General features: G+C 43.6%; 1 protein-coding gene across 1 annotated transcript; it reads left to right on the top strand.

Moving 5' to 3' along the window:
- The first annotated feature begins 1,645 nt into the window (after positions 1–1,645).
- LOC127542506 (kinesin-like protein KIFC3) lies at positions 1,646–6,338 on the top strand. Its single transcript, XM_051968159.1, has 2 exons — positions 1,646–1,980; positions 2,181–6,338. Exons 1-2 carry the CDS (start codon positions 1,678–1,680, stop codon positions 4,365–4,367), a joined length of 2,490 nt encoding a protein of 829 aa, XP_051824119.1. The 5' UTR covers positions 1,646–1,677; the 3' UTR covers positions 4,368–6,338.
- Positions 6,339–17,523: the final 11,185 nt, after the last annotated feature.

The following is a 17,523-nucleotide window of genomic DNA, read 5'->3' as shown; positions in this document are numbered from 1 at the left end:
ATCCCAGTTTTCGCAGTGGATGTCTTTGCCTGACCATCCCATCATCCTCTGAAACGTCACATCTAAAACTGATCTCATCTTCCCCATCCCTCAACGCAATTCTCCCATCTTCTCTATTTGTGTAGAGAACAACATCCTTCTCCCAGTGACTCAGGTCCTCAGCATCATCCTCAAATCTTCTTGCTTCCTCACTCCTTATATCCAATCATTACCAAGTCCTGTAGATTCTACATTCATGACATCTTCTATCAATGCCTCTTTCTCCACTCACATAGCCCCCACCCTACTTCAAATCCCAATCACCTCTTGTCTGGATGACTGTAATAGCCTCCTAATCGGCATCTCCTTGCTCTCCAGCTAATCCTCCTCCCCGCAGTTGCCAAATCGATAATCTTAACACAACATTTTGGGCCAGTTAGGGCCAATTGAAGTGGATAGAATGCCATCCCTGGAGCGAGGAGAACCTAAATTGAAATCCAGCCTCAGATGCTTACTATCTGTGTGATCCTGGGCAAGTCACTCAACCCTAATGCCTCAGGTTCCTCATCTAGAAAATGAACTGGAGAAGGACATGGCAAACCACAGTAGTATCTTTGCCAAGAAAACCCCCAATTGGGTCATGGACAGTCAGACATGACTGAAATGACTCAACAACAACAACAACAACAACAACAACAACAACAACAACAACAGAAACAATGACAAATAATACTACAGTTTGACCATGTTTTTCCTCTGTTCAAAAATCTTCAGTGGCTTCCACTGTCTTTAGTACAAAACAAATGCCTTAGCTCAACATTCAAAGCCCTCTGTGATCTGACTTAGACTTACTTTTCTTAGTTTTATTTCATATATAGCCTTTTCCATATTCTACAGTAGAACCAAACTGGACTACTGATAGCCCCCAAATGGTATTCCATTTGTCTGCTTGCCTTCTCAGAGGCTCTCTACACACGGAAGGGACTCCTTCTTCATTTGTATCTCCTAGGATCCTCAGCTCCTTTCAATGTCCACCTCAGGTATCACTTCTTTAAGGATGTCTTTCCTTATTGCTCTCCCTTCTATGAATTTCTCTGTGTACATATTAGAAGCTCCCGCTTCCCCACTACTACCACATAGAATAGAAACTCCATTAGGTAATTTTGTCTTGAAATCTCCAGAGCCTAGCCCGGCATCTTGTATGTCCTTTGATGACTTATAATCTTGTTGACTTGGCTGTTTCCATCAATATGCCCTACTCACAATTAATCCACGCTTTTATATCCTCTGAAATTTTTGCCCACATCCTCTCACAAACCTTCACAAAATAGCCATCAGCCTGCAGGAGGTCTATCTCTAGCTTCTTGACATATGTAGATACCAGTGGAATATATGGGCTGTATCCCTTGCATCTCTCTTGCTCTTGCCACATGTCTAGCCCACCTCCTTCTCTCATCAAACGATCTTTTATTATATCCTTTGCATCGCCTTAATTGTACTTTGGTCACATGTCCCAGCTTACTCATACCCACCAAGTACTTTTCCATCGTCCTTCTGGAAAACTTCAATTTTAATTCTTCAGAAACAGAGGGTTTGGGAACAGCCGGGCGGCCAGTGTGGGGTCATAACTTGTGTGGAAGAGAATGAAGACCACCAGAAAAGGTCCCCAGGAGCTCGTGGACCATTGAACCCCGTGCGATGATTACATCTCTAAAGACCTGGAATCCGGGCAGCGCTCCCTCTGCCAGGGCCCCGTGGAAAGGAAGCTGTGCCCAGGACAGTGGGGATCCTGTGATGGCCAGCCCCGCCTCTCCGTGCTCCCGCCCTTTCCCACACGCCAGCCAGGGGAGGTGGAGAACTGGTCTTGGTAAGGATACAGTGGGTGGCAGTGAAGAGAATTCAGGTCAGACCTCTACGCAATCGACCCCAGCTCAGCGTCGAGCTCTCAAAGCAAACTTGTCTGGATCTGGAAGCCCTCGGAGACTCTACCTGACTGTCCAGGTGGGAGGCTCTTCGGCAGCGGGAAGTGCTCAGGCCTATCTGGGGCCCGCCAGTTACCCATGATCCAGAAGATGGTGGAGTCCATGTCCCAGCTCCAGGAAGAAAAGGGCCAACTGCAGGAGCAGTTAATGGCGTTGCAGAAAAAGCTGGCCCTTCGGGAGAGTGACCAGCAAGCTGTATCCACGCAGCTGCAAGCTCAGGTGGAAAATCTGAAGGAGAAACTCATTGGCCAAGTCCAGGAAGTGAATAGACTCCGCTCAGAGCTGGGGGGCACAGACTTGGAGAAACACCGGGACCTGCTGATAGTGGAGAATGAGCGGCTGCGGCAGGACATGAAGCGATGCGAGGCGGAGCTGCAGGAGCTGCGGGCGCGGCCGCCCCCGTGCTCCGAGTGTGAGCACAGCAAGGAGAGCGCCCAGCTGCGGGAGAAGCTGGCCCAGCTGCAGCTGGAGACGGAGGAGAACAAGAGCCGGCTGGCCGAGCTGGACCTGGAAGTGCACCAGAAGACCGACCGGCTGGCCGAGGTCGAGCTGCGCCTCAAGGACTCGCTGGCCGAGAAGGCCGAGGAAGAGGAGCGGCTGAGCCGGCGCCTGCGGGACAGCCAGGAGACCATCGCCACCCTCAAGGCGCAGCCTCAGCCCATCAAGTACATCATCAAGACGGTGGAAGTAGATTCATCCAAGACTAAGCAGGCCCTGTGTGAAACCGAAGCCCGGAACCAGTATTTACAAGAGCAGGTGGGGATGCAGAGGCAAGTGCTGAAGGAAATGGAACAGCAGCTTCAGAATTCTCAGCACACGACAAACCAGCTCAAGGCCCAGATCATGATGTACGAGTCGGAGCTGGAGCGGGCTCATGGGCAGATGCTGGAGGAGATGCAGACCATGGAAGAGGACAAGAATCGGGCCATTGAGGAAGCTTTTGCGAGAGCCCAAGTAGAAATGAAGGCTGTGCATGAAAACCTGGCAGGCGTCAGAACCAACCTCCTGACTCTGCAGCCAGCCCTTCGGACCCTCACCAACGATTACAATGGCCTGAAGAGGCAGGTTCGAGATTTCCCTCTCCTGCTGCAGGAAGCCCTGAAGAGTGCCAAAGCAGAGATTGGCCAAGCCATCGAAGAAGTGAATAAAACAAATCGAGAACTGCTGAGGAAATACCGCCGGGAACTGCAGCTCCGCAAAAAGTGCCACAATGAGCTGGTGAGGCTGAAAGGAAACATCCGTGTGATTGGCCGGGTCCGGCCCATCACCAAAGAGGACGGGGACGGGCCTGAGGCTGCCAACGCGGTGACTTTTGACTCTGACGATGATGCTGTCATCCACTTGCTACACAAAGGAAAGCCAGTGTCTTTTGAGCTGGACAAAGTGTTTCCTCCACACGCAACCCAACAAGATGTGTTCCAAGAAGTCCAGGCTTTGATTACTTCGTGCATTGATGGCTACAATGTCTGCATTTTTGCCTACGGACAGACTGGGGCTGGCAAAACTTACACAATGGAGGGAACTGTTGAAAATCCAGGGATCAATCAGCGGGCCCTTCAGCTGCTTTTCTCAGAGGTGCAGGAGAAGTCTTCAGACTGGGAGTACACCATCACGGTCAGCGTGGCAGAGATTTACAATGAAGCCCTCAGGGACTTGCTGGGAAAGGAGCCCCAGGAGAAGCTCGAGATTAAGCTGTGTCCTGACGGCAGTGGCCAGTTGTACGTCCCTGGGCTGACAGAGTTCAAAGTACAGAGTGTGGAAGACATTAACAGGGTATTTGAGTTTGGCCACACCAACCGAACCACCGAATTTACCAACCTCAATGAGCACAGCTCTCGCTCCCACGCCCTTTTAATCATCACCGTCCGGGGCACTGACTATAGCACGGGACTCCGGACCACTGGGAAGCTAAACTTGGTGGACCTGGCTGGCTCCGAACGTGTGGGCAAGTCGGGAGCGGAGGGCAGCCGGCTCCGCGAGGCCCAGTACATCAACAAGTCTCTATCGGCGCTGGGGGACGTGATCTCGGCGCTCCGATCCCGCCAGGGCCATGTGCCGTTCCGAAACTCCAAACTCACCTACCTCCTCCAGGACTCCCTCAGTGGGGACAGCAAAACCCTCATGCTGGTACAGGTTTCCCCAGTGGAAAAGAACACCAGTGAGACCCTGTGTTCCCTGAAGTTTGCTGAGAGAGTGAGATCCGTGGAGTTGGGCCCAGGGTCCCGGAGGGCTGAGCTGATGTCATGGTCTAGTCAGGAACACTTGGAGTTTGAGGGAGGTCTAGTGCAGACTCCATCTTCTGCTCGATCCTACTCCTCTTCTAGTTCTGGGACTCCCATTAGTCGGTCCAGCTCAATCCGGAGAAAGTTGCAGACCTCAGGGAAGATGAAGCCGGTGCCCGTGTGACACACCAGGGGCCGCATCTGGGTGCCCAGTGCCGCGGAGATCCGAGGAAGAATACGGCATATTGCTCTCCACCTCCCTTTCCACCCAGAATCAAGGACCCTAATTGTGCAAAGACTGTTATTAGGCCCAGGAAGGAGAGAGCTTCTTTCTGCCTTAGACACTCTGCTTCTCCCCGGCCCTATCCCCGACAGATGTGAAGTTAGTTTTGAAGGAATCGGATCTTTCCCCAGCCCAGGCTTCAGAGAGCACAGATTGTGTGTGGGGGCCCAGTGGGCCTGGCTGGACCCTTGCACATCCCAGCCAGCAGGACTGGCCTCCCAGCCCTGAGTGCGGCTGCAAGCTTTTTAGGTCGCGAAGAGGCAACTGGCTTTGGGCTTTAAATTGGTTCACCTGGGGGGGTGTTAGAGCAGCTGGTGGGAGCAGGGACCCACCTTTCTGGTGGCCGACACAAGTGGTACACTCCGTGCTCTGGTTCAGACCTAATTGTGGATGGGGCGGGGGGGGCATTTAGGGGACCTTTGGGACGACCTGGGGGCTCTGCCTATTCTCTCACATCCCTGGGTCCCTCTCAGGCCTCAGTCCTGCTGACAGATCCCCGTGGGCTGGAACGGAACTCTGCGGCATTGGCCAGGATTTGCTCTTTGCGGGGTTTTTGGTTCAAATGTTCCCTAAAAGCCAATGTGCAAAAAAGTAAGCTCAGATCTCCCTGTGAGGGAGGAAAGCAGCTGAGAACATGACAGCACCAAGGAATTATCTTCATGTGTGGGCTGCCCTCCCATGGACACTCTCTAGCTGCACCTCAAGACTGGAGTGGACACTTCTGAGGAGGAAGGGGCTTTTCTCCACGGCGTAACCCTCTCCCTTTCCACAGTGACTCCTTATTCTAAGCCCACTGCCCTTCCCTGCTCCGCAGAGCTACCCACCTCCTTCCTTCTCCAGGCCCATCCATCCCCATGACTTGGTTTTCTGGATAGCTGGTAGGACCAAGAAGCTTCTCTGACTTCTCCTTGCCGTGTGGAGGGAGGAAGGCTGGGAACACCCAAGTAGGAGCTCCACAACCAACCCAAGAACTTTGTGGGGCTTTGGAAAAGGCGCTTGGCTCTTCTCCCTTCCCTCTCCTGGCACAACACCCATTCTTTCTGCTTCCCAAGGGAATAATGCACTTTATGGAAAAAGACAATAAGACTTCCCCATCCAGTCACCTGGAGGGAAGAGATGACAGCAACAGGGACAGGCTGGTTCAGAAGGATGGGGGATCTGGGGGAAAACTGGCTTTCAAAATGAAGGTGGCTGTGGGCAGGCAGCCAGGGCAGTGTGCCCACAGCTTCAGGGAGGTCTGCCGAAATCCCAGGGAGGGGTTCATCTTACCCCAGGAGGGGGTTTCAGTCCTGAAACCTTAGCTTCCGCCTCACCTTCCCAGTTCTCTCGGGTTCATATTTGGTAAATCCAAGGGAGGGGAAGAGGGGCTGGAAACCCAAAACACAGAAGGGGGCAACAAGCTAAGCTCCCTCCCCGTGGGAAGCAAAAGTGTGAAAAGTGAATCTGTACATATCTGTGTATAAGTGTACATAGACACCGCTGGGGAGTTAATGGAATCGGCGGAGATATATTTTGTTTTTCCCCTTTCAATGGCCCCCTGGGCTGTTGCTGGACACGTATTTATATCTCTCAGAGGCTCGGTGCCCTCCGGCTCATTTTTTGGTGAAGTTTGGGACCCGGCCCTCCTGGAGGCAGAGAGGTCTTTGGGAGGGGATGGGGGTGGCTGGGGCCCCACGCGTCGCCATGTGGCCGCGGACACTTTCCGTCCATCTCAGATGCACTGATTTCTCTTTTCCCACTACAGCCCTTTTTAATGTTTGTCTCATATTTCCTAACCAAGATCTTTTGGAATATGAGCTGTTTTTTACTGATTTTAATAAAGAGAGCTCTTTTGCACAAAAAAAAAAAAAAAAAAAAAAAAAAAAAAAGAAACAGAGGGTTTTAGGACTTATGGCCATATATAGCTTCACCAGAAGAATATTGCTCTTAAGATGGGTCTGAGTTGTTCAAGAAGAAGCTTAGTGGCCTTGAAACCACTAGGTAGTTTCCCAAAGGAATCTAGCTTAAATCTTGTTCGTATGGAAACCCAGCTGCCGTGTCTGTTAAAGATAGGTGATGGGTCAATGTTAAAGGTTAAAAATCCACCAGCCTGCTTCCAGAAACTGTCCAGAGCCTTTGAGCCAGTGTTGCCCGCGTGAGGCATATACCACAAAGGATTAAAGAGCAAAAGAACCCTTATGTACAAAACAACTTATAGCAGCTCTTTTGTAGTGACAAAGAACTAGAAATTAAGGGGGTGCCCATCGGTTGGGATACGGCTGAACAAATTATATGAAAGTAACAAACAGGATATTGGTTACACCATCAAAAATTATGAAAGGCAATGTTTCAGAGAAATGTGGAAAGGCTTGTATGAACCGGTACAGAGTGAAGTGAGCAGAGAACTTACACAATAAAAACAGCAATATAAATACCAAACAATGTTGAAAGATCAAAGAAGTAATCTAGGCAATAACCAGAGAACTAATGAGATGTATATATTACCCACCTCCTCACAGAGAGGTGGACATGAACTCAAAGTGTAGAATAATACATTTATGAGGGCAGTCACAGAAATGTGTGGTGCTCGATTCATATTTATTACAAGGGTTTTGTTTTTTTCTTCTTTTTCTAATGGGGGGAGGAAGTGGAAAAGATATGCTTATTAATTGAAAAAAATCATTTCTGAAAGAAAAGATGTTTCATTAATTTTTTGTCCACTGTATAAATATGTATACGTATATTGTATTTAACATACACTTTAACATATTTAACATGTATTGGACTACCTGCCAGCTAGGGTAGGGGGTGGAGGGAAGGAGTGGAAAAGTTGGAACAGAAGTTTTTGCAAGGGTCAATGTTGAAAAATTATCCATGCATATGTTTTATCAGTAAAAAGCTTTAATTTTTTTTTTTTGTCCAAACTCTTTACAGTGGTCATGAAAGTCCCCGAAGAGGCTTTGTAATATTCCTGAGCTGAAGGCAATAGACACAAACTTAGAAACTGGCAGAGGTGTCTAGAAATCTTTGAGATCTGCATGCAATCCCTCTTGCATCTAGGTTCCATGCTGGACATCCTTCATGACAATGATCAGTATCATTGTCAGGATGATGCTTCTTTAGTTGGTACCTCATTTGATATTTATAAGGAGACGGTGATCAGAGAATTCTCTGTTGTTACATCTTTGATGGAACCTCAAATGATGTACAAATGTGTAAAGAAAAGGTGTCTGTCTTGTTGGGGAAAAGATACTAAGATTCCACCTTTTTAGTCAATTATTAATAAGTTTAGTGGGCTCATGGATGCTTTCTATGGGTTAGGCACTTGTATTACAGTAAAGATGAGGTCTGATGTGGGATGTCATTAGCAGAAACCTTCCTATTCCCTTCCAATAGCATCACCAAGGATGCCCTTAGGAGGGATTTTTTTTCTCAGAAAAATATTGCATGAATGTAATAGGCATGTATGTGTTAATTACTGATACATATTTAAAAATATTTCCTTAGTTGTCTTTTGGGGATAATAATAAGATCCCAGATTTTTTCCCCAAAGGATTTTGTATTCTCTCCTCTTTATGTACTTTGATAATAAATTCCTCAATTCCCTCAAAACTGTGCTGCCTCAAATATTTAGATTTGTTTTGACTATGCTTATCTGTACAAGGAGAGTGTTTTTCTTTTTCTTTTTATTTGAGGCAGAGGCAGAGGAGCTAGTTATAGTGCTGCCCAAAAAATAAGGAAAAGGGGATCATTCAAGCATTTTTCTCAATGCACAAAAGAGAACAAGAGGAATTTCAGAAAAAAAACAAACAAGAAAGATATCATTGAAAATATGTTGAATTGATTATTCATTCTTCTATTATAGAGATGAATGCTTTCACAAGTAATCATCTTTTTCTATTCACATATGGATTTTTTGCTCTTCATTAAATTTAGAGTAACAAATAAGATTAACTTCAGAATAAAAAGATGAATTTCTTTTTTTTTATTATAGCTTTTTATTTACAAGATATATGCATGGATAATTTTCCAGCATTGACAATTGCCAGACCTTTTGTTCCAATTTTCCCCCTCCTTCCCCCCATCCCCTCCCTAAGATGGCAGGTTGACCAATACATGTTAAATATGTTAAAGTATAAATTAAATAAAATATATGTATACATGGACAAACAGTTATTTTGCTGTACAAAAAGAATCAGACTTTGAAATAGTGTACAGTTAGCCTGTGAAGGAAATCAAAAGTGCAGGCGGACAAAAATTGAGGGACTGGGAATTTTATGTAGTGGTTGATAATCATCTCCCAGAGTTCTTTTGCTGGGTGTAGCTGGTTCAATTCATTACTGCTCTATTGCAACTGATTTGGTTCATCTCATTGTTGAAGATGGCCACGTCCATCAGAATTGATCATCATATAGTATGGTTGTTGAAGTATATAATGATCTCCTGGTCCTGCTCATTTCACTCAGCATCAGTTCATGTAAGTCTCTCTAGGCCTTTCTGAAATCATTCTGCTGGTCATTTCTTACAGAACAATAATATTCCATAACATTCATATACCACAATTTATTCAGCATTCCCCAACTGATGGGCATCCACTCAGTTTCCAGTTTCTGGCCACTACAAAGAGGGCTGCCACAAACATTCTTGCACATACAGGTCCCTTTCCCTTCTGTAAAATCTCTTTGGGATATAAGCCCAGCAGTAACACTGCTGGATCAAAGGTATGCATAGTTTGATACTTTTTGAGCATAGTTCCAAATCGCTGTCCAGAATGGCTGCATGTATTCACAATTCCACCAACAATGTATCAGTGTCCCTGTTTTCCCCTCCAACATTCCATATTATCTTTCCCTGTCATCTTAGCCAATCTGACAGGTATGTAGTGGTATCTCAGAGTTGTCTTAATTTGCATTTCTCTGATCAATAATGACTTGGAGCATCTTTTCACGTGGCTAGAAATAGTTTCAATTTTTTTGTCTGAGAATTGTCTGTTCATATCCTTTGACCATTTATCAACTGGAGAATGGCTTGATTTCTTATAAATTAGAGTCAATTCTCTCTATATTTTGGAAATGAGGCCTTTATCAGAACCTTTGTAAAAATGTTTTCCCAGTTTATTGCTTCCCTTCTAATCTTGTCTGCATTAGTTTTGTTTGTACAAAGACTTTTCAATTTGATATAATCAAAATTTTCTATTTTGTGATCAATGATGAGCTCTAGTTCTTCTTTGGTCATAAATTCCTTCCTCTTCCACAGATCCGAGAGATAAACTATCCTATATTCTTCTAATTTATTTATAATCTCTCATTCTTTATGCCTAGGTCATGAACCCATTTTGACCTTATCTTGGTGTATGGTGTTAAGTGTGGGTCCATGCCTAGTTTCTGCCATACTAATTTCCAATTTTCCCAGTAGTTTTTGTCAAACAGTGAGTTCTTATCCCCAAAGCTGGGGTCTTTGGGTTTGTCAAACACTAGATTATTAAAGTTATTGACTGTTTTGTCTTTTGAACCTAATCTCTTCCACTGATCAACTAGTCTATTTCTTAGCTAATACCAAATGATTTTGGTGACTGCTGCTTTATAATATGATTTTAGATCAGGTACAGCTAGGCCACCTTCATTTGATTTTTTTTTTTCATTAATTCCCTTGAAATTCTTGACCTTTTGTTTTTCCATATGAACTTTGTTGTTATTTTTCCTAGGTCATTAAAATAGTTTGTTGGGAGTCTGATTGGTATAGTGCTAAATAAATAGATAAGTTTAGGTATTATTGAAAATACGAATTTCTTAAAATTGTTCTGCCTCCAGCCCTGATGTATTCTCTGTATACATATTCTATTTAATCCAGCCATTCTTTAGTGTCATTTCCACTCCTTCAAGTAGTACATCAAAGGCCATCCAAAGGTGGCAGTTCATTGCCATTGACAAAGAGTTTGTTGTAGAAATCTTGACTATCTTTCCCATTTTTCACTTTCTCAGTGTCCTTCCACTTCAACTAAAATGCCTCTGGGATGATTTTGTTTAGTTAATTCTCTTGCCAAACTTTCCATAAATTTAATTTACGCATCACTATTTCTCAACATTTTATGAAGTACTACTTCTCATAATCTTCTCCCATTAGATTTTACAAAGAAATTTATGTTCTAAGCCAGTGTTATTTTTGGCTACCATAGCTCATCAAGTGTTTGCCAGCTAAGGAAATTTCTAGGCTTTTGTGACAACTGATTTATGTTCATTAAACTTCCATAAAAAGCAGTGTGTAGTGAATAAAGAGCCAGCCTCTGAGTTATATAGCCTTGAGTTTAAGTCCTACCTCTGAAATATATTGGTAGTGAAAAGTATGGGCAAGTCATCTAACCTCTCAGTGCCCCAAATGTCACTCTCTGGAAGTGTTAAGTTACAGAGCAAGTATCACTCTATTTGCATTTCTAGAAGGAATTTCACTATTGGGAGTATACAAATGACATATGTCTAGTCCAAAGAAAAGAATGAAGGAAGGAAGGAAGGAAGGAAAAAAGAAAGGAAGGAAGGAAGGAAGGAAGGATGGAAGGAAGGAAGGAAGGAAGGAAAGAAGGAAGGAAGGAAGGAAAGAAGGAAGGAAGGAAGGAAAGAAGGAAGGAAGGAAAGAAGGAAAGCAGGCAACTTTTCATATAAATTGGTGAGAGTGTTTTTCAATTTCTGTTCTTTTATCCATTTTCCATTTTTCAGTATCAATATTTCATTTAAATAGGTCAGGTTGGAGTACATTAATTGTGTACTATTCTCATTTTATTCTTCTAATTTGGTATTGATTTTAATCTTTATTCTAATAAGTGGGTAGGCTCACTATACACAGATGGCTGCTTCTGACACAATTCCCACATATCAGTAAATGGTCACTTCTTGTTTATTAAAATATAATCAATTTCACTTTTGTGATATTATTTAGTACTTACCGTGATTAGCATGTCTCGCTTCTTCTCAAAGAAACAAACCCTGAGATGTAGGTTTCTGTTTAACAAATTAAATTTCTTTTGCATAGTGAGAGTACTCTCAGCTAACCTCATAGTTTGTGTGGGAAGTCACTCCCAAAGCTCTGAAAAGCATCTTCCTAAATCATTGTGCGTGCTTATTTTATTTAACAAGCAACATAATAAACACTATTTGCAGCTAATAAAAACACCCTGTCAATTTACCTCTCCACAAGGTTCAACTGTGTCCTCACTGACAAAGTCAGCCTGGCACCGTGCCCAGACGGCCAACAAACCATGGTTTTGTTGAGGTGTCGAGGGAAGAGCGAGTCGAGAGACAAGGACTCTGATGTGCCCATTCTGCCCTGTCTGTTTCAATCTGCAAGTCATTATCATGAATGTACTGGAAGATCTCAGCTGCTCGGAGTCTTTTGGGAGCAAGGCTAAGGAAATGATCCATCTTAGGGCTATAAATACTTGTGGAAATGACTTTAGAAAAACTTGGGTACAGTCATTCTGCACATCTTACATGTGCCAAATGCTTTGGTCATCTAAGAAGGATGGGGATACTGCGTTTCTGCCTAGGAAGATGAGGAGAGGGAGGGGAGAGGAAGAAGAGGAGAGAAGGTGGTAGGGCGTGTGGATGCCTTCACTCATATACCTGGAAGCGTTTTAATTTTGGTGATCACTAACACCGGCCTTTGCTCATGGGCACTTCCAAGTTTTAAAAGCATAGCCATATCTCCCCTTAGGGCAACTAAAGGCACAGTGGATAGGATGCCAGGACTGTGATCTGTGAGTTCAAATCTGGCCTCAGACACTAGTTGTATGACCCTGACTCTGTTTGCCTCAGTTTCCTCATTTGTAAGATGAGCTGGTGAAAAAAATGGCAAGCCATTCCAGTATCTTTGCCAAGAAGACCTCAGTGGCAAAAGAGTAACAGTCAGCCGTGCTTGAACTGCAAGAACACGTCTTCCCTGATCCGGGACAAGAGGTCAAAGACAGACGAGGCATAGACAACTCCAACATTAAAAGCCACTTAGGCTGAACAAATGTAAGTAGGAAATACAGAATTCAGAATTAAAAGATACCCTTGAGAGTACTTAGTGCAACCCCTCCTTTTACTGCTAGGGCAACTGAAGGTGAAGGACTTGCCCAATGTGACTTAAATAGGAATGAACAGAGTTAGGATTAGAACTGAGGACATCTGGGATCCAAGGTCAACTCTCTTTCTGCTCCTGGGGATCAATACCAGGCCAATGAAAAAGCCTCTGTGACCCAAAGCCATAATTTCAACGCATCCATTTTGCAATGCTCTTGAAGTTGTTCTAAGATGTTGCTGATGTCGGCTTGAAAGGCCAAGGTAAAACTAGGACTGTGCTCTTAGCTGATGGATGATTCCCCTGTTATTTGAAAAAAGCATGCTGTTATTTCAGTTCAAAGTTAAAAACCCACTATATTCTCTGGAAAGCCTGTGCTTTCGGAAAAGAAAATAACCAGAGTGAAGAGGAAGCTTTTCAGAAATTCAGTAAAAGCTTTCTTGTCGAAATACAGTCTATCCAAGAGCTTTGCAAACTCCTCAAGTGCCCTGGGAAGGTGGCATCTGAGGCAAATCTAGGAGTTGTATTTCAGCAGGTGCTGAAGCTGGAGGGAGCACATAAATCATTGCTTGAACGAATTAACCAGAAGCAAATCCTCTGATAGGGCTGGGGGTACAAGGAGAAGTAGCTGACCCTGGCCCACGTTTAAGTTCCCTATTTTAACCTATTTTTATTATATCTCTTGTTTCCACTCTTGGGAAAACCCCCATAGTCTTTCAGCAACACAGAAACAATAGAATTGGGGCAAAGCCCGTTCTACTTGTGGCTCTCAGTGACATGAAAGAATTACCCTGAGTATTAGAAGTGTGCTTTCAGATTCTTAGGGGCACCCGCTTTGACACAAATCAGTTGTTCAAGACCCAAAAAGTATCTCATCAAAGCCAAAACTCAGGAAGGCTGTCTTCAAAGGGGATCATCGGGAAAGGTGGAGTATTGATGGCTGCCAACTGGGAGTAATTCAATTCAACCCCATAAACATTTATTAAATACCTACTATGTTCCAGGCACAGTTATGTGCTGGAGATACAAATTAAAAAAGAAAGCCAGTTCCTGGCCAAGGAGCTTACAATCTAATGGGGAAAGACCACACACATAAGGAAACTGGAAGGAATGGGGGAAAAGAGAATACTGATGCTCTTCTGTAGAGTTAAGACCAAGTAGAGTCATAAGGTGGAAAGTGGAGAGTGAGTTGCCAAGTTTAGGGGCTGCCCTCTGTAAAAGAAAGCTCAGTCCTTCCAGTCAGAGGGGAGGGGAGGCTGAGAGTTTGGAGAGCACTTGAGTATCCAAGGCTGAGTGAAAGAACGTGGTGATGAGATCTCGGATGATCAGTTTATCTGGGAAGGGCATCTTGTCCTAAATTCAGACAAGGCAGGACTGCAGCCTCTCCTTTCTGAGAAAGTCCTCTCTCATTGCCCTGGGTGACTATCCAGGAGAGAGAGGGTGACTATATCCAATAGCCTTTAGAGGTAAGATGGAGGAATCTTCCTTCCATTAAGACCGGGAAAGTGTTGGAGGTGGCAGCGAGCAGGTGTGGCTAAATCCAGTTACTCATCTCTGTTGTTTTGCCTTGATAATCCTCAATGTGCTCCTCAGGGGCTGAAGTAAAGTTGAAATAATCTAAAGGGAAAAGGCTTTTCTCCAAGGCGCTGAGCTGAGCTTGGAAAGGATGCTGTATTTCATCCACTGGGCCATAAATTTTATCTTCCCGGGGACAGACAATCAATATTCTGTGAGCACACATCTCTTCCTAAGAACTAACATGCTTTATTAACTTAACCCCTCTTTCTCACTGTGCTTCTGAGTGCTGGAGAAATAACATAGAATTAAATGTTGGAAAGCTGATTCTTTTTAAATTTTTTTTCACTTAATACTATATTATTTTCTCCAATTGAATGTAGTCTTCAACATTGATTTTTCTAAAATTCTGAGTTCCAAATTTTTCTCCCCTGCCTCCCTTATTTCCTCCTCTCAAAGACAGCAAGCAATCTGATACAGGTTGTACACGTACAATCATTTTTAACATATTTCCATATTAGTCATGTTGTGAAAGAAAAATCAGAACAAAAGGGAAAAACTACAAGAAAGAAAACAAGGTGAAAATAGTCTGCTTTGATCCATATTCAGTCTCCATAGTTCTCTCTCTGGATGTGGATGGCATCTCCCATCCCAAGTCTATCGGAATCGTCTTGGATCACTGTATTGATGAGAAGAGCTAGGCCTGTCATAGTTGATCACTACACAATGTTGCTGTTACTATGTATAGTGTTCTCCCGATTCTGCTCCCTTCACTCAGCATCAGATTGTCGGAAGGCCGAACTTTTGACCAATATGGTCTTTAAACCTTGTGCGATCGCCTCTTAGAGTAGGAAGATAACAGATCTTCTTGTTAAGTTGTAAGGTTTCCACCATCTGAACCAAGAATTGGTGTCTAGAGCAGGAATTGTTCCATTTTTTAATGTCATGGGCCTCTTGGACAGGCAGTCTTCTGAAACCTCTAAAACCCTCCACAGACTAATGCTTTTAGATATATCAAATAAAATGCATAGGATTGCCAAGAATATCAATTATAAGGAAATAAAAAGGTTATTTTCCTCCACCCAACTTCAGAGATACCCAGAAATACATGGGTCTGTGCACCCCTAAACCCCTAAACTAAGGAATCATAGAGTTTTTGTGTCTAGAGACCCATGTCCTGCAAGGCTCCCGGGGATCAGGGAGGTAAGGACATACTCACCAGCTTCCCAAGTAGGAGCCATGAAACGGTTATCTGTTCTCTCCACCCTTGCTCCCTTTTCAGCAGAATTTACTTTAGATGGCAGATCTCCTAGTTACGGCCTAGGCTGTGATTTTTTTAAAAATGAAAGCATCCAAGTTCCGACAAGGGCTCCGTCACTGAACCATGTGACATTTCATAGTCCATTTTTCTGTAAAAGACTTGTAAAATGTAGGTAATCTGAAATAAATGACTATTTCCTGCCCATGATTTTAGGATTTAGGATTCAAGGGGGTGAGGGATGGACAGGTAGTAAACAAGTCCCCCTCTAGTGAGAGAGTTTTAGAGCTACGGCTCGAGTAAAATGGGTTTGCCCAATCTAATTCTGTCTAAAGTCTAGGAGTAGATTCAATCACCGGCCCGCTCTCGTCTACAACAAAGAGGGCAAATCTTTCCAAACCTTTGAGGCTTCGAGATGAAAAGAATATCTATTTCCTTTCATTTTCAAGCTGGCAGTCATCTAGCTAGATGTTCACGTTGAATCAGTATTAAAAATGGAAGCCATTGTTTTCTTTGGCTAGCTGTAATTGCTTCTGAGAGAACTTTCAAAAGTGGGAAATTTGTCCATTTTCTCCTGAAGATTCATTCTGCAGCTATGTAGTTTCATTCTATAGATATATATGTTTGTGTATGTGTGTATGTGTTTGTATGTATATAAAATATATGTATACATATACACATATATACATACATATATGTATATGTATACGTGCATATAAATGATATATAAAAATATATATATAACTATAAATAAATATATATATGTATATACCTGTTTTTCTTTAGAGATGAAAAGCATTTCTTTTCAAATGTCTCTAAGAGACGGGCTTGAGCACAATGTACAGTTGGGGAAAGCTGCTCGAGTAGCCACGTCTGAGACAGATCATTTGCTATTCTGATTGTCAGATGCCTAAGCCTCCAGGTAATTTGCTCCTTTCAACTACAACACAAAGCTTTCCCCAAGCCCCCACGACTGAATGTCGGTGTTTGAAATGTTGCCCGACAATGGATCTCTTTCACCGACTCACCATTCTGTACTTTCCGTTGAGAGACAGCCCGGTCCGAATGTACCATCTTTTATGTCATCTCATCTCATGGTTTTAGTTTCCAGACAATTGGGTTCATTTGGAGAAATCTCAGGACTGGGAGAGGAGAAGAAATGAGGGGGAAAAAGGGCCGAGTTATATATTCCAACCAGATATACCTTCCAAGGAAGTGCAACTGAGGAGGGGATAGGAAAGGATATTCATTCCCTTGGGGACACCTAGTGGGGAAGAGAGGGTTAAAATAGTGTAGGATTCAAGACATGCTGTTTTGTCCAGAGCAAGACTTCTGGGTATAAAAAGTACGTGGATCATGGGATCATAGGTTTTGAGTTGGAAGGAAACTTAGAGACTGAGTCTAATTCCTTCATTTTACAGATGAGAAAACTGATGTCATAAGGCATTTAGTAACTTGCCTAGAGTAACATAACTAAGATGCTTCTGGGATGGGTTTGTATGTTGTGATTGTTCAGTTCTGTTTGATTTTTTTTTTTTTTTTTTTTTTTTTTTTGCTGAGGCAACTGGGGTTAAGTGACTTGCCCAGGGTCACACAGCCAGGAAGTGTTAAGTGTCTGAGGCCACATTTGAACTTGGGTCCTTCTGATTTCAGGGCTGGTGCTCTAGCCACTGTGCCCCCTAGCTGCCCCGTGGAGCTGCTGTGTTTGGACATTGTCTGATTCTCTCTTTCATGCTCATTTGGAATATCATATTTCCTCCAGAGCTGCAGAGAAAAAGAGAAATTGTCTTATTTCTATAGAAACCTCCAAAGGACTTCCCTTCACACACACACACACACACACACACACACACACACACACACTCACATACACACACATACACACAGACTTTTGATTGACCTCAAGAACTTGGAAATCACTCAACCAACATTTATTGTTGTTGCGGGGCTTAACAGGTGGCAGGTCCTGTGCTTAAATGCTAGGGAAGCAAAGGCAAGGTGGAATCATCCTTGCCCTCTAGACCTCTAGAAACTTACATTTTAATGAGGGAGGTCATCTGTATACACACACATACACACACATACAGTATATACATACATACAACATATATATGCATACTATATATACATACAGTATATATACTTATATGTATACACATATATATGTACACATATACATAACATATATATGTATACATACCCACACAAAATATATGCGAAATTCATACCAACTAGATAGGGGAGGGAGGGTGG

Source organism: Antechinus flavipes, chromosome X (genome assembly GCF_016432865.1).
Source record: "Antechinus flavipes isolate AdamAnt ecotype Samford, QLD, Australia chromosome X, AdamAnt_v2, whole genome shotgun sequence".
In the NCBI taxonomy this organism is placed as follows: Eukaryota; Metazoa; Chordata; class Mammalia; order Dasyuromorphia; family Dasyuridae; genus Antechinus; species Antechinus flavipes.
This window is presented reverse-complemented; position numbering and strand designations above follow the sequence as displayed.